The 15,262-nt window shown below is 38.8% G+C and overlaps 1 protein-coding gene and 1 long non-coding RNA gene across 2 annotated transcripts in view; one reads left to right on the forward strand and one right to left on the reverse strand.

Annotated features, from left to right (window-relative positions):
* Nucleotides 1-3,843: 3,843 nt before the first annotated feature.
* Nucleotides 3,844-15,250, reverse strand: LOC146476547 (carbonic anhydrase 2-like). The gene is made up of 8 exons (XM_085114427.1): nucleotides 14,497-15,250; nucleotides 11,230-11,306; nucleotides 10,505-10,534; nucleotides 9,018-9,328; nucleotides 7,381-7,473; nucleotides 6,749-6,815; nucleotides 5,945-6,105; nucleotides 3,844-4,566 (listed from the first exon to the last, which is right to left on the reverse strand). The coding sequence occupies exons 2-8, from the start codon at nucleotides 11,294-11,296 to the stop codon at nucleotides 4,363-4,365; spliced, it is 933 nt and encodes a 310-aa protein (XP_084970553.1). The 5' UTR covers nucleotides 11,297-11,306; nucleotides 14,497-15,250; the 3' UTR covers nucleotides 3,844-4,362.
* The window catches only part of LOC146476548 (uncharacterized), a 96,227-nt gene continuing 92,261 nt past the window's right edge, over nucleotides 11,297-15,262 (forward strand). Inside the window, exon 1 of the long non-coding RNA XR_014865599.1 lies at nucleotides 11,297-11,880. This is a non-coding gene — a long non-coding RNA (uncharacterized LOC146476548). The remainder of the gene's footprint in view (nucleotides 11,881-15,262) is intronic.

Raw genomic sequence — 15,262 nt, forward strand, 5'->3', positions numbered from 1 at the left:
CAGAAACGGTAGCCTTTGGAGGATGTGCCCGTGCACAGATTTTTGCTTGGGCACCGAGAAAAAGCTATGTTGAGACCAGTTTCACGGGCATGGGCGCCCAGGTCTGAACGGCGCCTTAGTAAGCGCCGTTTTTTTATGTATTTGATAAAGTCCTTCTAAGCCTTAAGTCCGTTTGTTTAACTTGCAAAACATTTACTGAACGTTTTGAGGTAAGTAAACAAATAGCTTAGAATGCTCAAGCATTGTTTATCCCTCCTCAGCCAATGGCAGTTAACATTTTTATCCAGAACTGGTAAAATCTAGAACTCGTTAGATGATCAGTCTTAAATATAATTTTGACCCGGAAAAACTTTAAACCCCAGTGGAACATCAACTGATCCGAATATTTTTTGAGACCTTATAGGAACATTTTAGTCATCGTGTAAATAGTTTTTATTTTATCTGAAGTTTACTGTTCTGTTTATTGTAATTACAGTTGGATATTATCTCTGAAAATCCCTTTGAGGCGGAGCGAATAATAAAAGTATGCGTGTAAAGCTGATTTAAATATTTTGTGATGCTAGCTTGCGTGCAGCCATCTTGGCAGCATAACATTCAATCATCAACTTTCCCCAACGCCCATAACAAACGATAGACACCTTGTGTTTTTATGTTTCTACCCTGAAACAAGAGTATTACCCATTATTAAATTCTCCTGCCCATCTCCAAATTAGTTAACATGCAGAAAAAGCTTTCTGAGTTGATGTTCCCCAACCCGGAGTATAAATTAGACGTCTGGAGCGCAATGCCCCATTCACATTCGGACACATCGTTTTCGTAAACTGTAGTTTGAATCGATGTCTTAAAGACACATCGTTTTCCTAAATTGTAGTTTGCATGCAGACTTTCACACCCAAACTAATCTCATTACACCCACGCCAGACTTTAACACCCACTTCTCATCACAATTCACTATAAACAGAACATCACTTTTCTTCCACATACAATTTATCAGTGACTACTACTTTTACAGCGCCCTAGTTTCCTGAAGTTGGCACAGTTGAAATTTTTCTATCTCATTTTCACTTGTCCGCTATCCGATAAAGAACTCACCCTCAAAGACGAGATACGATTTGAAAGTAAATGAAACATAGTTTTGCCACTTATTCATTTTTGCCAATTTCACGCTAGATTTCTTACAAGCAAGTGGCCTTAACGTTTCGTGAGTAGAAATAATGAGCGGCAAAGATGACAAGTCGCATAACAAGTGGTTTCTATCACAAACAAGTATACGCTATATTATATGAAGTGTTCCCAGCACGAAAGGTTTTGTGCCGTTTTAGTGCAAAATATTGTGTCCGAAATAGGTTATTATAATAATTAAGATTTTTGCTGCCTTGTTTATATGACAATAGGAACGCCTGTTTAAGGATCAGGGGCCTATTGATAATGCTCTCAGTCTATGTATTTGTCTCATACAAAGTATTGTTTCTTAAAAATCTAATTTTATATTGACACAACACTTCGGAAACATTCTACGCTGGACACTCCCACATAAATTCTCGATGTGTGAACTACCGATAGTAAATCACCCTTTACCATAATGCTTTAAATTACGAGGCCTTTCTCCTTTAATAACAGTATTAGCAAAGAGCCACAAAACACATCTTAGCTGTTTGGCCTGAACCTCGGGTTTGAGCACACCGAATTATTCCGTGGAGTGGCAGCTACAGATAGTTCATTTGTTGGGACTCATGGGAATAGGCGGGCCTGGTTGAAAATCATCGATCCTGTGGCCGTAACCTGCTCAAATTCCTAAGGTATCGACTCACAGGGAATAAATTAGAGTCAGTTTGCCCCCCCCCCCCCCCCCCTCCTTCTACCTCCAATTAATTCGGCTCCTCTCATATTTGCGTCTAGACCGCAAAACCCCTCTCAGATTCCAAGGGATGTACCCCTGGGGGTAAATTAGACTGCTGGAATATACATCCCCACTCAAATGTAGAGAATGTCCCCCAAAACATAAGACCAGCAAACCGCCTACCCTTACTCAAACTCCTAGGGTTAGGAACCTGGGAGCCTCTGGATCACTCAAATTTAGAGAGTGTGAATAAGACGTCTGAACCACGGCCTCTTTCAAACCGAGGGTAAACCCCTTCGAATGTAAATCAGCTGTCTCTTGAAGACACATCGTTCTCCCAAACTGTAGTTTGCATGCAGACGTCGACCTCCAAGCTAATCTCGTTACACCCACGCCAGGCTTTAACACTCACTTCTCGCCGCAATTAATTATATCGCGATTGTTTCTTTCTAACTAAGATAAATGAATCCTGTATACATCTGGTGAGATCCAGATGAAAAATAGTGTAAATGGCCAACATTAAAGTACGAATCAGGGTCATAAATGAAAGAAAAGATGAACATAGTCGAGAGAAAAGAACGAATGGACGTTAAAAGAAAAACGAGCGGACGGAAAAATAAAAAAAGTACGAGTGGCCAACGGAAACGTAGGAGCGGCCGCGAGAAGTTCCGAATGACCAATAGAAAAGTACAGATGGTCGTTCAGTAAAATGGGACGTCAAAAAATTCGGAATAGGCAGCAAACAGGTGAAGTGGCCAACATAAAAGTACGAGCGGTTTTCACAAAATAAAAAAAAGAGTACGAACGGCCGTGAAGAAAGCGCATATCGGCCGACAGATTACCAGCGGACAAAAAATGGAGGAGCGGTATGGGTCTCACTTGTTTTTCCATTCACCTTTTCAAAGAGCGGCACAGATGGACTCAGTGCATTGCATTGCCCCTTAACTTATCTTGACGTAAACATAAGAGATGTTCATGTCGACCCCACCTGTCTTCCCAGATACCATCCATACAAATAGTCGGAGCAACATTTTTTAGTTTTGTGACAGAAGCCTATAAATTTGCCCTCAAGATCCATCAGGAGCCAGCGCCTTGGCACAAATTTTGCAAAGCTTTTGAGTGTTTCTGTGCAAGATCTATCGGCTGATAGTTGCTCCGTGAAACTTAAACGTTTAAAACAAATCATAAGTATGTGCTAGTTTTGAGAACATCAAAAATTTCCAAAGGCAACTGTCAGAATGATATTCCCTAGACAAAAACAAAATCGTTAATGTTGTTCACCGCTAAATTTTCTTAAACACGAATATCACCGGACTGGAATTTCGAATTTACAGCTCACCAATTAAAAATGATGAATGAACGTACAAAATAAAAATACAAGGTAAGCAACCTTTTGGTTTTGAATTAAAAGTTAGAGTAGGTATTCGATGGGAGTTTTTTCGCGGACAAGAATTATTCATCTTGGCATTTTCGCCGGATGGACACTATCTCCCGATAGCTGCTTCTCTCTGCGGATGAACACTATAACGTCATGCGATCATTTGAAATTAATCAGAATCGGAGATAAATTTGTGGTGAACTCTAATAGGCCCAATGACGCGCGCGTGGAATTTTGGATATTACAAAATACGTCTGACCCTACACAACCAACTGTGACTCATCTAAAAGTTCGGACTTCTCATAATCTACTGGAATCAAATGGAGAGCCTGAAAAGTGTGAAAACTATGAATGTCCTAGTACCGGCCTACAGCATCGAAACATGCGATGCGTCAACCACGCAACCGTGTCAGTTCCAAATGTATCAACGCAATTTTCGAGTGCTCACAAATCCGAAGAATATAGACAGACCAAAAATCTTCCGATTCTTTTTATTATTGAGGCAGTTTCTATTCACTGAATTCATTGGAAACTTTGTTATCTTGATAAAGAGGATTCGAAGGGTCCCGCTGCGAACACACGAGCATGCGCAAAAGCAGCCTGTTGGGCCGCGGGAACTCGCGTGATTTTTGGACACTCCGCGCGTAAGCTCTTGCCTGACGTTCTTTGAGCAAAAAGAGGAATACTGTTTGAAATTCCTTTTCGTAATAAGAGAAAAGAAATTGCGAATTTTGGTCTGGAACGGTGCTGGAATACAGCACAACACAACAGGTACGGGAAGCTAAATAGTGCAAAACAAGTCTTTATTCAGTATAGTTGTAACAGTTCTTTGAGCAATAGCTTTTGTTGCCGTCCTTAGTACCCTCTCCCCCCCCCCCCCCCCGGCCACGCCTTCAAGTGAGTCACTCGCGCGGATGTCCAAATTGATGTCGCGCGCGTAACTTGTTAGTGGGTGAAAGATTTATTAATCTCCCTCTTTCAGTAAGGTTAGCTTACTGATGGAGACAAAACGGACATTTGTAATTTGAAGTCAGTGAGCTTGTAAAGAACCGTAAACAATGAGATCTAAAGAATGAATAGTGCGCCAAACAGCATCAACGAGAACATTGGATATTTTGAGTGCAATTCCCTGATTACAATGAAATCAGAGCAAAAACACGCCAAACAGCAACGACAACAACACAGCGTTGGATATTTTCAGAGCAATTCCGGATCCAGGTTGAGTTGGAGAAGGAGCTGTTGTAGTGAAACTGGCCTTCACGGTGCGGTTGTTTAGCACCTGCAGAGGGCGGAAGTTGTCCACAATATACATTGTGTTGTTCATCTTGAGGGAACGTAGCAAGTCCAGCTGTGAATAAGAAATGAAAAGATAAAACAAAACCACTTAAGTCTCTATGCTTTTTACAATCACTCTGCTAATTTAAATCAAAACACACCAAAAACATTACTTGAACAATTTTCTATTTTATTGCTTCGTTGATTATTTTCTTGAAATCTTGACTAGTAATAATACCAGATGTGTAAATATGAATATAAGAATATAGCTAGCTAAGCTGCAGTTGACCTCAATCTAAAGGGATCTATAACTTCAAGCATTTTTTTTTGCTTTTCTATAGACTCCCTCATCACTATTTTTATTTAGTATCGTATAATTATCATGAACAACAATGTATTAGTGATGGAAGCAATAAATTGAATTGAAATTGAATTGAAATTGAATTGAACACATTACGAAATAAGGTTTTTAAGACTGAAGGGGGAACTTTTGGCATTTTTTAACCCTTTAAGCCCTGACAGTGATCAGCATCAAATTTCTCAATGTAATATCGATGCTTATTCAACCCCTTAGATCAAGAGAATAAAGGATATGATCATCCAAAGTGAATTTTCTTGAAATTTTAATAACTTCTCCCCAGTACTTTTATAAGAAAAGTATGGGAAACAGAAAGGAGAATTTGTTCTTTGATCTGAGGGTTAAAATTATTTTTAACCGCGCCAGCGGCTAGCACTAAGAGTGGGCACAGCCAAGGGACGCAAATAATGACAACATTGACACTACATAAACAACCAAAACAGTAACAACAGTGGCAACAACAACAACAACAATTAGTAAGTAGAAATAGTAAGTGTTGTTGTTACTGTCAGTATCGTAATTATTATAATTAGCCTAAGCAGTGTTTATTATTGTAAATGATGGATTGTGTCGTGTGCGGCTAATAAAAAAAAACAACAACAACAAAGTAAATAACAATATAAATAACGACATCAACATCAAAAACAATGACAACAACAGTAGCAGCAACAATGGCGACAACAACAACAACAGCAACAGCAACAATACATAAACAACGACAATGACAGCAACAACTACGAAAGACAATTGAGATGACCACAATATTCGCCGCAATGATGGTAAAATCATCGAAACGTCGAACAGCATGAGTTTTCATTTTTCGACTGAAGTTTTTCAGTAAACCTCCAGTCAATTATACGATGTCTAAAACAAATATTCGTAGAAAAGCAAAAAGATCGTCGGCATTTAACAGTGATAGCGACTAGGAAAGCAAACTAAACAAAGACAACATATCAACAACAACAAAGAAGATAACAAGTAATGACCTCAGCGACGAGAAAGATGACTACAGCCGCGGCAACAATAAGGACAATAACAAGAAACACTGGCAACAACAACAATGATAACAAGCAATAACAGTGGTATATTTTACCTTAGCCTGAGATATTTCAACGGCATCTTTGAAAACTGTCCAGGTAACAGCCTCATTACAGGTTGGAGTGGTCAAGGAACCGTTGTATCGATAAAACTTAGTCTTGTCAGCAGGTAAAAGGTTACCAAGCGGGAAGGACGGAATGTCGTTGACTGTGGCACCTGTGAAAAAAAGTGTTTATTTTTAATTTTCTCGTTCAGCGTATACGGAAATAGCGGTGGAATTCTTTTTCTGAGTTAAAACTGAGTTAAAGGGACTATGTCAGCTGGGTTACATGCGCATTACTGAGTCCGATTGAGACTCGTCAACTCGTCGCGGGATTTTTGATTTTTCGCCATTTCAAAAGCTTTTAGGTAACAAACATCTTCTGTAATCACTAAAGAACGTTTGCAAATAAAAAATTCAGCTAGCTTGAAGTTAAGCTAAGATGAACGCGAATCAAACAGATGAAAACAGCTTCCTGAACTGTCCGACGGTATTTGAAAAAGTTGGGCCAACGATTTCAAAGTGCTTCTCATCAACGAGCGCATGCGCCTGGGGTGACATAGTCCCTTTAAGTTCCCTTGATAACTTGCGCTGAGAAAAGACGAGCTTAAAAAACCAATACCATATATACCCTATTGAGTGACACTGTACCTTGATTGGTTTTATGTCATTCAGTTGATTTACCCTGGTTAATATATCGAATGACTGATTGCTTTATTGTGAATAGTTCTGTAATTACGTCAAGTTGGGTTACGTTTTCTGACAGTTACAAAAATACTCACTAGTACTGTTAATAGAAAAATACAAAATGGCTCTTACTGTTGTTCACGGGGACGTAATTAGAAGTCAAGAACTCTCCATACGCAGTATCGTGACCGCTACCAACCTAGAAAAAAGGAAACAAAATTTAAAGTCGTTACTCCCCAGATGTAACAGCTCTCCCTAGCAGTTGCTGCATAATTCCAAGGGAGAGGGGTATTCCATATAGTGAGCCATATACGAGTTGACTAAAATTTCAGTATTTTAAAGGGCCGATAATAGACTGACAGGAGACCATTACTTGGAGCGTGCGACTCCCATACTACACCAAGCCCATACAAATCGGTCTATTTTTAGATACACCTGGGAATCCTATTTCCCGCGAAAACTTAAATTTGGATTCAAACTGCGCTTATGCCTATTTAGGATTGTTTAGTTGCGGAATTTAATCTACACAGTTGCAGTTTTTTTCTAGGATTTCATTTCTCAAGAGTTTTGTTACCAAATATTATTTTTTCATTTTTATGCTGTCTTTGACGTAGATTATCGTTATACCTGGTTCTCAGTTAGGGACTATTTCTGTCACAGGAATTAATTCTTCTTTTCTTGTACTTTTTTCAATTAGGTAGGTAGGTTGAACTGACAGGGTAGCAACTAAATCCAGTCCGGTAACAGTAGCTAAAATAAAATACCTTGATAAAAACACCAAGGACAGCCAAGCCATCTGATTGGTTCAGGGCGACATTGATGTCTGAATATTTAGTGTTAAAGCTGACAAAATGAAGCTGCAAATGAAAATAATATCAGTTGTAGTTAGCTAAGTGAGTTACACAAAATTCTTGCGCGTAACTGAAGATGCCCTTAATTTTAAAGTGATTGCAATCTGAAAACAATAATAAAAGAAAAGGCAAGAAAAACATTGTTCCCCAAAAACATCTCTGGAGCGATTTTTGACTGTCGGGAAATAGTCCATTTTACAGTTAGCAAGGTTAGCAAGGTTGACTCTTGATACAAATCTCATTTCTTTTCATATGGAAATAATTTTGTTCTAATGCTAGTTAGTTTGCATATACATGTCAAAACCTTTGTATCAAAGTTTGTATCCGAAACAAAGTCGATTCCAGCTTTGCTTCCAATCAAAGACCAGGTGGCCAAGCACCCAACTGCAAAATGGACTATTGATAGTTGTGATTAACATTGATTGAGACAATACGATTCAAGTATTTGCAGCGGTAAACCGTTGTGGATGTCTGCTACTGTATGGTTTCCTGTAAGCAGTTTTTAAACAAGAAGTACCGCTATAAAAGGGCAAGCCCTTCTTTCATTTCACACCTTTGTGAGCGTTTAACGCCGTTCAGTTCGTGGCAAGTTATTGACTCTGAAAAAATATGGCACAAAATTTAATAATATTACCACAGCATTACCAGCTAAGTTTATTTTTTTTTTAGCAGGGTTTATTCGGAAAACTAAGCCAATTTTACCAGTAAGGGCAGTTGAAAAAGGCGCATGTTGTTTGTCAGTTGTTTACTCTCTGATGGTTGATTGACAACTGAGGGTGAGAATGGCTAGGCCAGGTCCTGTTTAACTCTGTTTGTAAAGGTACCAATCCCCTCCCCCACCACTCCCCTTGATATGTTCCTTGAATACATTTTGTCCTGCTATAGGCCTTTGAATGTGAACTCCCCCAACGATAAATTCTTTCGATATTCTATACGAAATTAAACGATAATATCAATTTAAGGACGGTGCCTACTAATAACGAAGTATTTTTGTTTGGTTTATGACCATGCGGGGAAAGCAGATCTTAGAAAGGGCTATTGAAATCCAAAAAGAAATTGGGGATAACCACGCATCTTTAAAAGATAATTAAGCAACATTTTTTCTAAAGAAACAGTAAAATGCAAAGAGATGTTTAGCGTTTTGTTCAAAATCGAACCCTTTTTATATCTGAAAAATGCATGGTTATCCACAATTTTCTTTTTGAATACCAAGAGCACTTGCTAAGTTCTGCTTTCTCCGCATAGTTTTAAACCGCACAAAAATATCCCTGTGTTAGTAGGCACCACGTATAGAAAACTAGAGTATCTCGAGATGCTCAGAACGTATAATTCTCTTTCTCTTTGTTTAATGAATCATTTCTATTTTTGTGCTGTTAATTTTCTGTTCCTTTAATTTTGAGCGTGCAAACAACTGTAAATGCTACCCACCTCTAATAGCCCTTGCTAATTGTGGGTATGTAATATTGTAATTTGTTTTTCCTCATAATAATTTGTTAATTGTTAGTGTGCAGTAACAAAAGTAGGCACCGTCCTTAACCTTATCTACAGACCTCGGCGGGATAGAATTCCCCATCAACAGCATGCTCTGATCCTTTGCTGTTCGTCGATCCCCAGTGAATATGAAACTGAACCGTGGTGTAAGTGCCTGGCAGACCGCCTCCACTGACATTGTATAAATAGGAGGGGAATGAAACTTTCAGGGAGTGGCCATTGTTGGTAGCGGTGAAGTTGACTGCTGGTTCGGTACTGTATCCGGTGAGAGTAAAGGCGCCCAGATCTGAGTCATCCTCAGTTTCGTTAGTTTGAATATTTATAGGCGATTGTTTTTTACCATCGCACAGGCCACCCCAGTTGCTGGGTCCTAGGTTAGAGTTGTAAAGGTATTGATACAATCAGTATAACACTAGTTAAAGTATCTTCCTATTTGTTAATAAGTATCTATAACTATAAAACATTGGTTAAAAGTTTCAAATACGACGACGTTTCGAAGTTTGCTTGACGTGATTATCACTTCAAGAATGAGTGAAATAGCAACGACTATAAGTGTAAAGAGAATTCCTTAGAGACACGTATAAAAACATAAAGTGTGTGATGATAATGCAATAAGGTGTTCACACGCAGCGTTACGTAAAGAGTTTGGCGCGAATAGAGTCTTTCTAAGTGTTTAATTCATGGTTCAATTCCTTAATGAACAACATCTCAAAAATTAGGCAATCAAACTTTGATCTGTATTTTCTCAGAACGGAGAATTGCTTGTCATCCAAATCAGTCTTCGATAGACCATGTTCCCCAAGATACCTCCCGATTGCAGAATATTTGTGTTCCTTTTATTTTCTATAAATAAGTTTTATACGAGTCACTTTCATTGCAAAAAAAAAATGGTTTTTGAAGGCCAGAGAAACTGCTCTCACTGTGACAGGGATGCTCGTTCCTATGCAGGTATCTTGGGTAAGAGCGAATCATGATTGAGGGAACATTAGATGGAAACCCAGTAATTAAAGGAAACGCTAGGTAAAAGGCTATAAAGTAAAACATAAAGGAAAAGTCCAGATGGAACTCGACCAGGGGGAGTTCCATAGGGGCAGCAGATGTAAACCCAGGGGAAAATAAAGTGAACGCTTTTTGTAAAAGCCGGTAGGAACAGCCAAAAGGACTTTTTGCCAGACGCAACTAGGGGTAGAGCTCAGGGGAACATGGGCCAGAGAGAACTCCGTAGGAAATCAGATGGAACCTCAGAAGGATTGTGTATTATGATGACAATGATAATGAAACGAGCAAGAAGCAAGAAGCTCCTGTGAAAACCCAAAAGAAACCCGTAGAGAGAATTCCAAGGATATTCTTACTTCTAATTTCTAACTTCTAACTTCCAGATCAAACAGAGGAAAGGCAAACTGACAAGTATTCTTTTGGCCAATCAAAGATCACCAAAGTACACGCAGCGAAAAGCCTCTTAATCATGAATACACCAAAGGACACAGTGCTCTTCAATTTAGAGGCATTAGTTCAAACAAAACGACGTTAGACTTGGAAGACATACCGTTTACTGCATTATTGTCATAGCTCCAGCCTGAAAAAAAAAAAAAGAATATTAGCTTTAATAACTAGACTTAACGAAAAGAATATCCTTAACCAGGCCGCAATCAAAACAAATCAAGAAGCTGTAAGAATGTTTGTACCTAACACTTCTAACTACAGAGGCAAACACAGAAGGAATATTTTAAACTAACACTCACTACTTATTGCCACCTAAGAAGTTCTCTAACTTCCTTTTCATTCAATATCCGAACCGACAGATCCCTCAGCTGGAAAGCCCATTAGGATTTTGGACAAAAATGTGCATCTTAAAATGCGCCAAAAAATTGCATTGATATCTCCAGAAAAGCAAGCATTTAGTAATCATGCTGTATCTACGTGAAATACTGAAATATACGCACGCATTACGGACCTATTCAAGAAGGGTAGCACACGAGCAATATAGGTATGAGTATAAAGGTTCAGCCATTTTTTCTGGACGTTTAGCCTTGATAATAAGTTACTTTTTCCCGTTCAAACGACCGATAACATTTCTTGACAGTTAAGTTTTTTTAAAAATGGTCACCGTAACACAGTCTTCTACACACAAGGGTTCGTCTGACCTTTGGACGAAACTCATGTGCCAAACCAGTTCCGTCATTTAGTCAAACTCGCCGTTGCCATATCTGTTATTGCCTTCCTCTCCAGACATCTTAAAACTTCTACTTTGTCATTGAACTTATCACTTACCACCACCTGCTAGGGTTTGGGAAACTCCAGCAAGGCATGCAAATGTCATCAACAAAAACTTAGCCATGTTAATGTTCCTACAGGAAAGAGAAAAAGTTTGGAGTCGTGAATATCTGTTACTGTCTTCGGTGTTTGGAACAGTATAGCAAAGAGATTCAGCTCAGTGTTAATCATACACTTCTAGCGACTTTGTTTTACAAGTAAAGAGCAGACAAATCTGCACTCAGACTCTTTCGTAAAATCTAGTGAAAAAACAGCAAGAGTTTACCTGTGACCGTGGGGAGGGGGGTTGTATACGAGTTGGTACGTAAAATTATAAGAACTGAATGGGACAATTTACTATCGATCCTCTATGGTTAGAGCGGTTTCCAAGTGAGTGTCGTAAAACCAAAACCAAAGTAATTACTCTGGCCAATCGTAACAGATGTCAACAACACAACGAGCCAATCAGAATTCAAAGCAAATACATGTAACTGGCGCCAAGCGCAGGAAAACGCGTGCGGCGAACACACGATTGGTTTTGGTTTGGATTCCCATTGGTTGAGAAAGTGGCGGGAGTTTTGTTAACCAATCACAGAGCGTAGTTACGTAAAACCAAAGCAAAAGCGAAATTACTTTCGACAGTCAATCGAAAACCGCTCTAATAGGTGAGTAATGTCAGTAATTCTTGAGCCACTGTACCAGTTTCGTTCCTGTTTGTATCACTTTGTAATCTTTTAGCTACAACTTTTATTGACAGCACTGCGCATTATCTTTATCTGTATATTTGATTAACTAGTGATATTGTAAGGAGAAATTAACTTGAAGCGTTCTAATTCATCAGCACATTGACATTTTACTAGAGAGACTGAAAACAAAAATAATTTTGTAAATGACATCAATTGTTGCAATGCAATTTTACTTCATGATCACCAGCGTCTAAAAATCGTATGGTTCCTGTGACTTGTTTATCAAGTTTGTTAGCTTGAACTTCAATAAAAACTGCATTAGTACATTGAATTTGAGGCCCTCCTACGCCTACTTAACAGCAGAGATTGATTTCACTGTTAAGTTTTCTTGGACTTTACTTTGTTTGTTGTTCTGTTCGCTTGCGACAGACGTCAAAGGCGCTAAGCAGCTACAAAGTACAATACTGGGTTTTCCCTTTTTGTTTTCTATTATAATTGGATCATTGGTAAACTCTAGGTGCTTTTATATCACGATGAGTTGCGCAATGGCGAAAATTAAAACGTTTTAAATTGACGAACGTGTTTCAGAGTCGAAAACAAAGAACACGAATCGAACAAAGTTCTCATCGTGTTTAAATAAAGGATCTTACTTACCTACTCACTCACTCACTCACTCACTCACTCACTCACTCACTCACTCACTCACTCACTCACTCACTCACTCACTCACTCACTCACTCACTCACTCACTTACATACTTACAAAAATAGAGAGGAAAACAGCGAACCTAAAGTCTACTGGAATCGCGCTGAAACGGCCAAAATACGCCACACAGACACTGACAAGGTATCAAGGAAACAAGCTAAGTCATTTTGTTCGATTCGTGTTCTTTATTTTCGACTCCTAAACACGTTCGTAAAATCCCATACAAACCCTTATAATTTACCCCATTGCGCAACCTAGAGCTTGGGCTTCCAATGATTGGATCAGATCGGACAGAGCCCGATTGTCGTGGACAAAGTAATTTTGTGTTGCTTTTGATCAGTTGTCAACTACTTGATAACATAAGCTTTCGCCTTTCGGAAAAGACTTTTGAGAACACAGAAGGCTTATGTGACGGAAATCTCTAAACAATAACCTCAGTGACTTACATAAAAATGTTATCAAAGTGCAGCATAATGAACAAAACCACAGAAAGTACTACTCAGTAGCTTTCAATTGAATGGTCACACTTTAGGATTTCACCCACAGACTCAAAAGTCAAAGCCACCTTGTTCGTTCAGCATAATAAACAGCACCACAGGAAAGTTATGCTCAGTAGCTTTCGTTCTAATGGTCACACTTTAAGATTTCATCCCCTATGTACTCGAAGCTACTACCATATTGTACTTAACAATTATTCCACGAGCGCGCGTTGGATATGAGATGATAGATAGCCAACGAGGTGCGAAGCGCCGAGTTGGCTATAATCATCTCATATCCAACAAACGCGAGTGGAATAATTGTTTTATTAAAAACACTGAATCAAGAAATATTGTAAGTTATGGCTGGTTTCGCTTAGCAAGAACAACCAGAAGACCATTTTAATGATCCCTATCCTCGAGCATGATATAATAGCTCATATACCATGGCCGCTAAGCCAATCAATTCCCTGGAATTGCATTATACAATGATCCATTTTTTAATAAAACATATTATCCCATGCCGTAGAGAATACAGCCAATTAGAAAGCTAGAAACCCGTTGCATATCCTGCCGTATGAATATAGAGAGTTCTCAAGTGCGGTCGATTGAACTGTACAGTGGCGAGTTTGTGTCTGTAAATTGACTTGAATGCTCATAGAAATTAAAAATGGCTGTATGGATATAAAAAGGCTTCAATCTTATCAGTTGCTGCCCTGACGACGGGTCTTTTTCTCACGCGAGACTCGCGAGTTCGGCCTTCATCGCGCGTGACGGCAGGAAAGGATGTTGACATTGCAGGAATACTCTGTGGTACCACAGAGTTTGAAGGAAGTGTAGTCTCTGAACGAATTGGTCAATTTTAGCTGCATTGCATTTTATTTCAAACAATCCCGCAATTAAAATTTGTGTGTATTCCCAGTGGAGAGTTGTGTTCTTGTGCAAGACCACTTATGAAACTAATCCTTGTCTGGTAATCCTAGCGATAAAAATATGTTTCTCACATCTTAGCGAAGATGTCAACTTCAGACAACATTTTTCCTAGTCGGATAGAAATTTTACTCGTTCGATATGAGCGTTGTCAGTCTCGAACACATGAAGCGGCTTAGCTAGTGAGCACAAGCGGACGAAGCAAACGACGCTTGAAATATGACATATGAACAATTGTATTGTTCGCAAACAACACGAAACGTTCAATAATCAGATCTTCGAAATGAGCTCTTTGCCACCAAAACGTATTTCGACTGAACAAAAACTGTTTAGATGCATAATATACGATCGAGAATCAGAAAGACCTCGAAACACAGCTCATACTCGTCCAACACTTGAAATGACTAAGTGTCGCAATACTACGTTATACGGCTGTTTTGGAAGGTACAAAATTAAAGAAGATTATGACAAGAAGAAAAAATATTTACCTTGAGTTGCAGAATCTAATCGACGAAGCCTCTTGATGAACTGTCGATCGATGGACGATAGCAAATTAAATTTGAGTCGACACTGCCTAAATCAAGACTCAAATCATCTGCAGCCTCGCGATTGGTTAGAAATCTGAAAAAGAACCCGCCTTTTGTCCCTTTTTGGAATTTTATTGGTTTGGACATTGTATACGACTTAATTGCACAGTGTTTATTCATTTGACTTCATTTCAAAGTTTCCATGCCGACTGAATGTTGAGATTTGATTTACACTGAAAGACAATGTGCAAATCTAACAAATTGAACTGAATTTCCAATGTAACTTGGCTTGCACGAATGTTTGCTTTTTAGATTTGATACCATGGTGACACACGAAAACAGCGCAACTGTGACTTACTCCTGGGAAAACATTCCAAAAATTACATCATGTCTTCTTACAAAGACAATGTTCGAAACTTTTGAATAAAAAAAGAAAATAAAAACACTTCTTTTTCTGTTTTTACACGGCTGCGTAACACCAGAATACACTTCCAGCAAAACTAGAAATTGAGTGCCAAGCTTATCGACGAAAACTGTTTATTTTCCTAAAGGGATCAAAAACTGCCCCCCTAAGCTTTTTCACCCAGTGAAGGCATTTTTACACATATTGCTTTGTTTGGGGAAGAATAGTGTTTGCATTAACTGAGCATAGCTATTATACTCGGTAGCTTAGACATGTCCACAATAACACGTTTTCGTTTGAATAGTAATAACATTTAAAGGCCCA

The sequence above is a fragment of the Pavona decussata genome, unplaced genomic scaffold (assembly GCF_977016875.1).
Source record: "Pavona decussata unplaced genomic scaffold, jaPavDecu1.1 SCAFFOLD_76, whole genome shotgun sequence".
Taxonomy (NCBI): Eukaryota; Metazoa; Cnidaria; class Anthozoa; order Scleractinia; family Agariciidae; genus Pavona; species Pavona decussata.

Bases quoted from the DNA above. Each gene is read 5' to 3' on its own strand.
- LOC146476547 (XM_085114427.1), bottom strand. From the start codon at position 11,296: ATGGCTAAGTTTTTGTTGATGACATTTGCATGCCTTGCTGGAGTTTCC. The intron at 6,816-7,380 runs GTATTTTATTTT...CCTTTTTTCTAG, and splicing joins TCCTTGGTGTTTTTATCAAG to GTTGGTAGCGGTCACGATAC. The intron at 6,106-6,748 runs GTAAGAGCCATT...TTTTTTTCACAG, and splicing joins TTACGTCCCCGTGAACAACA to GTGCCACAGTCAACGACATT.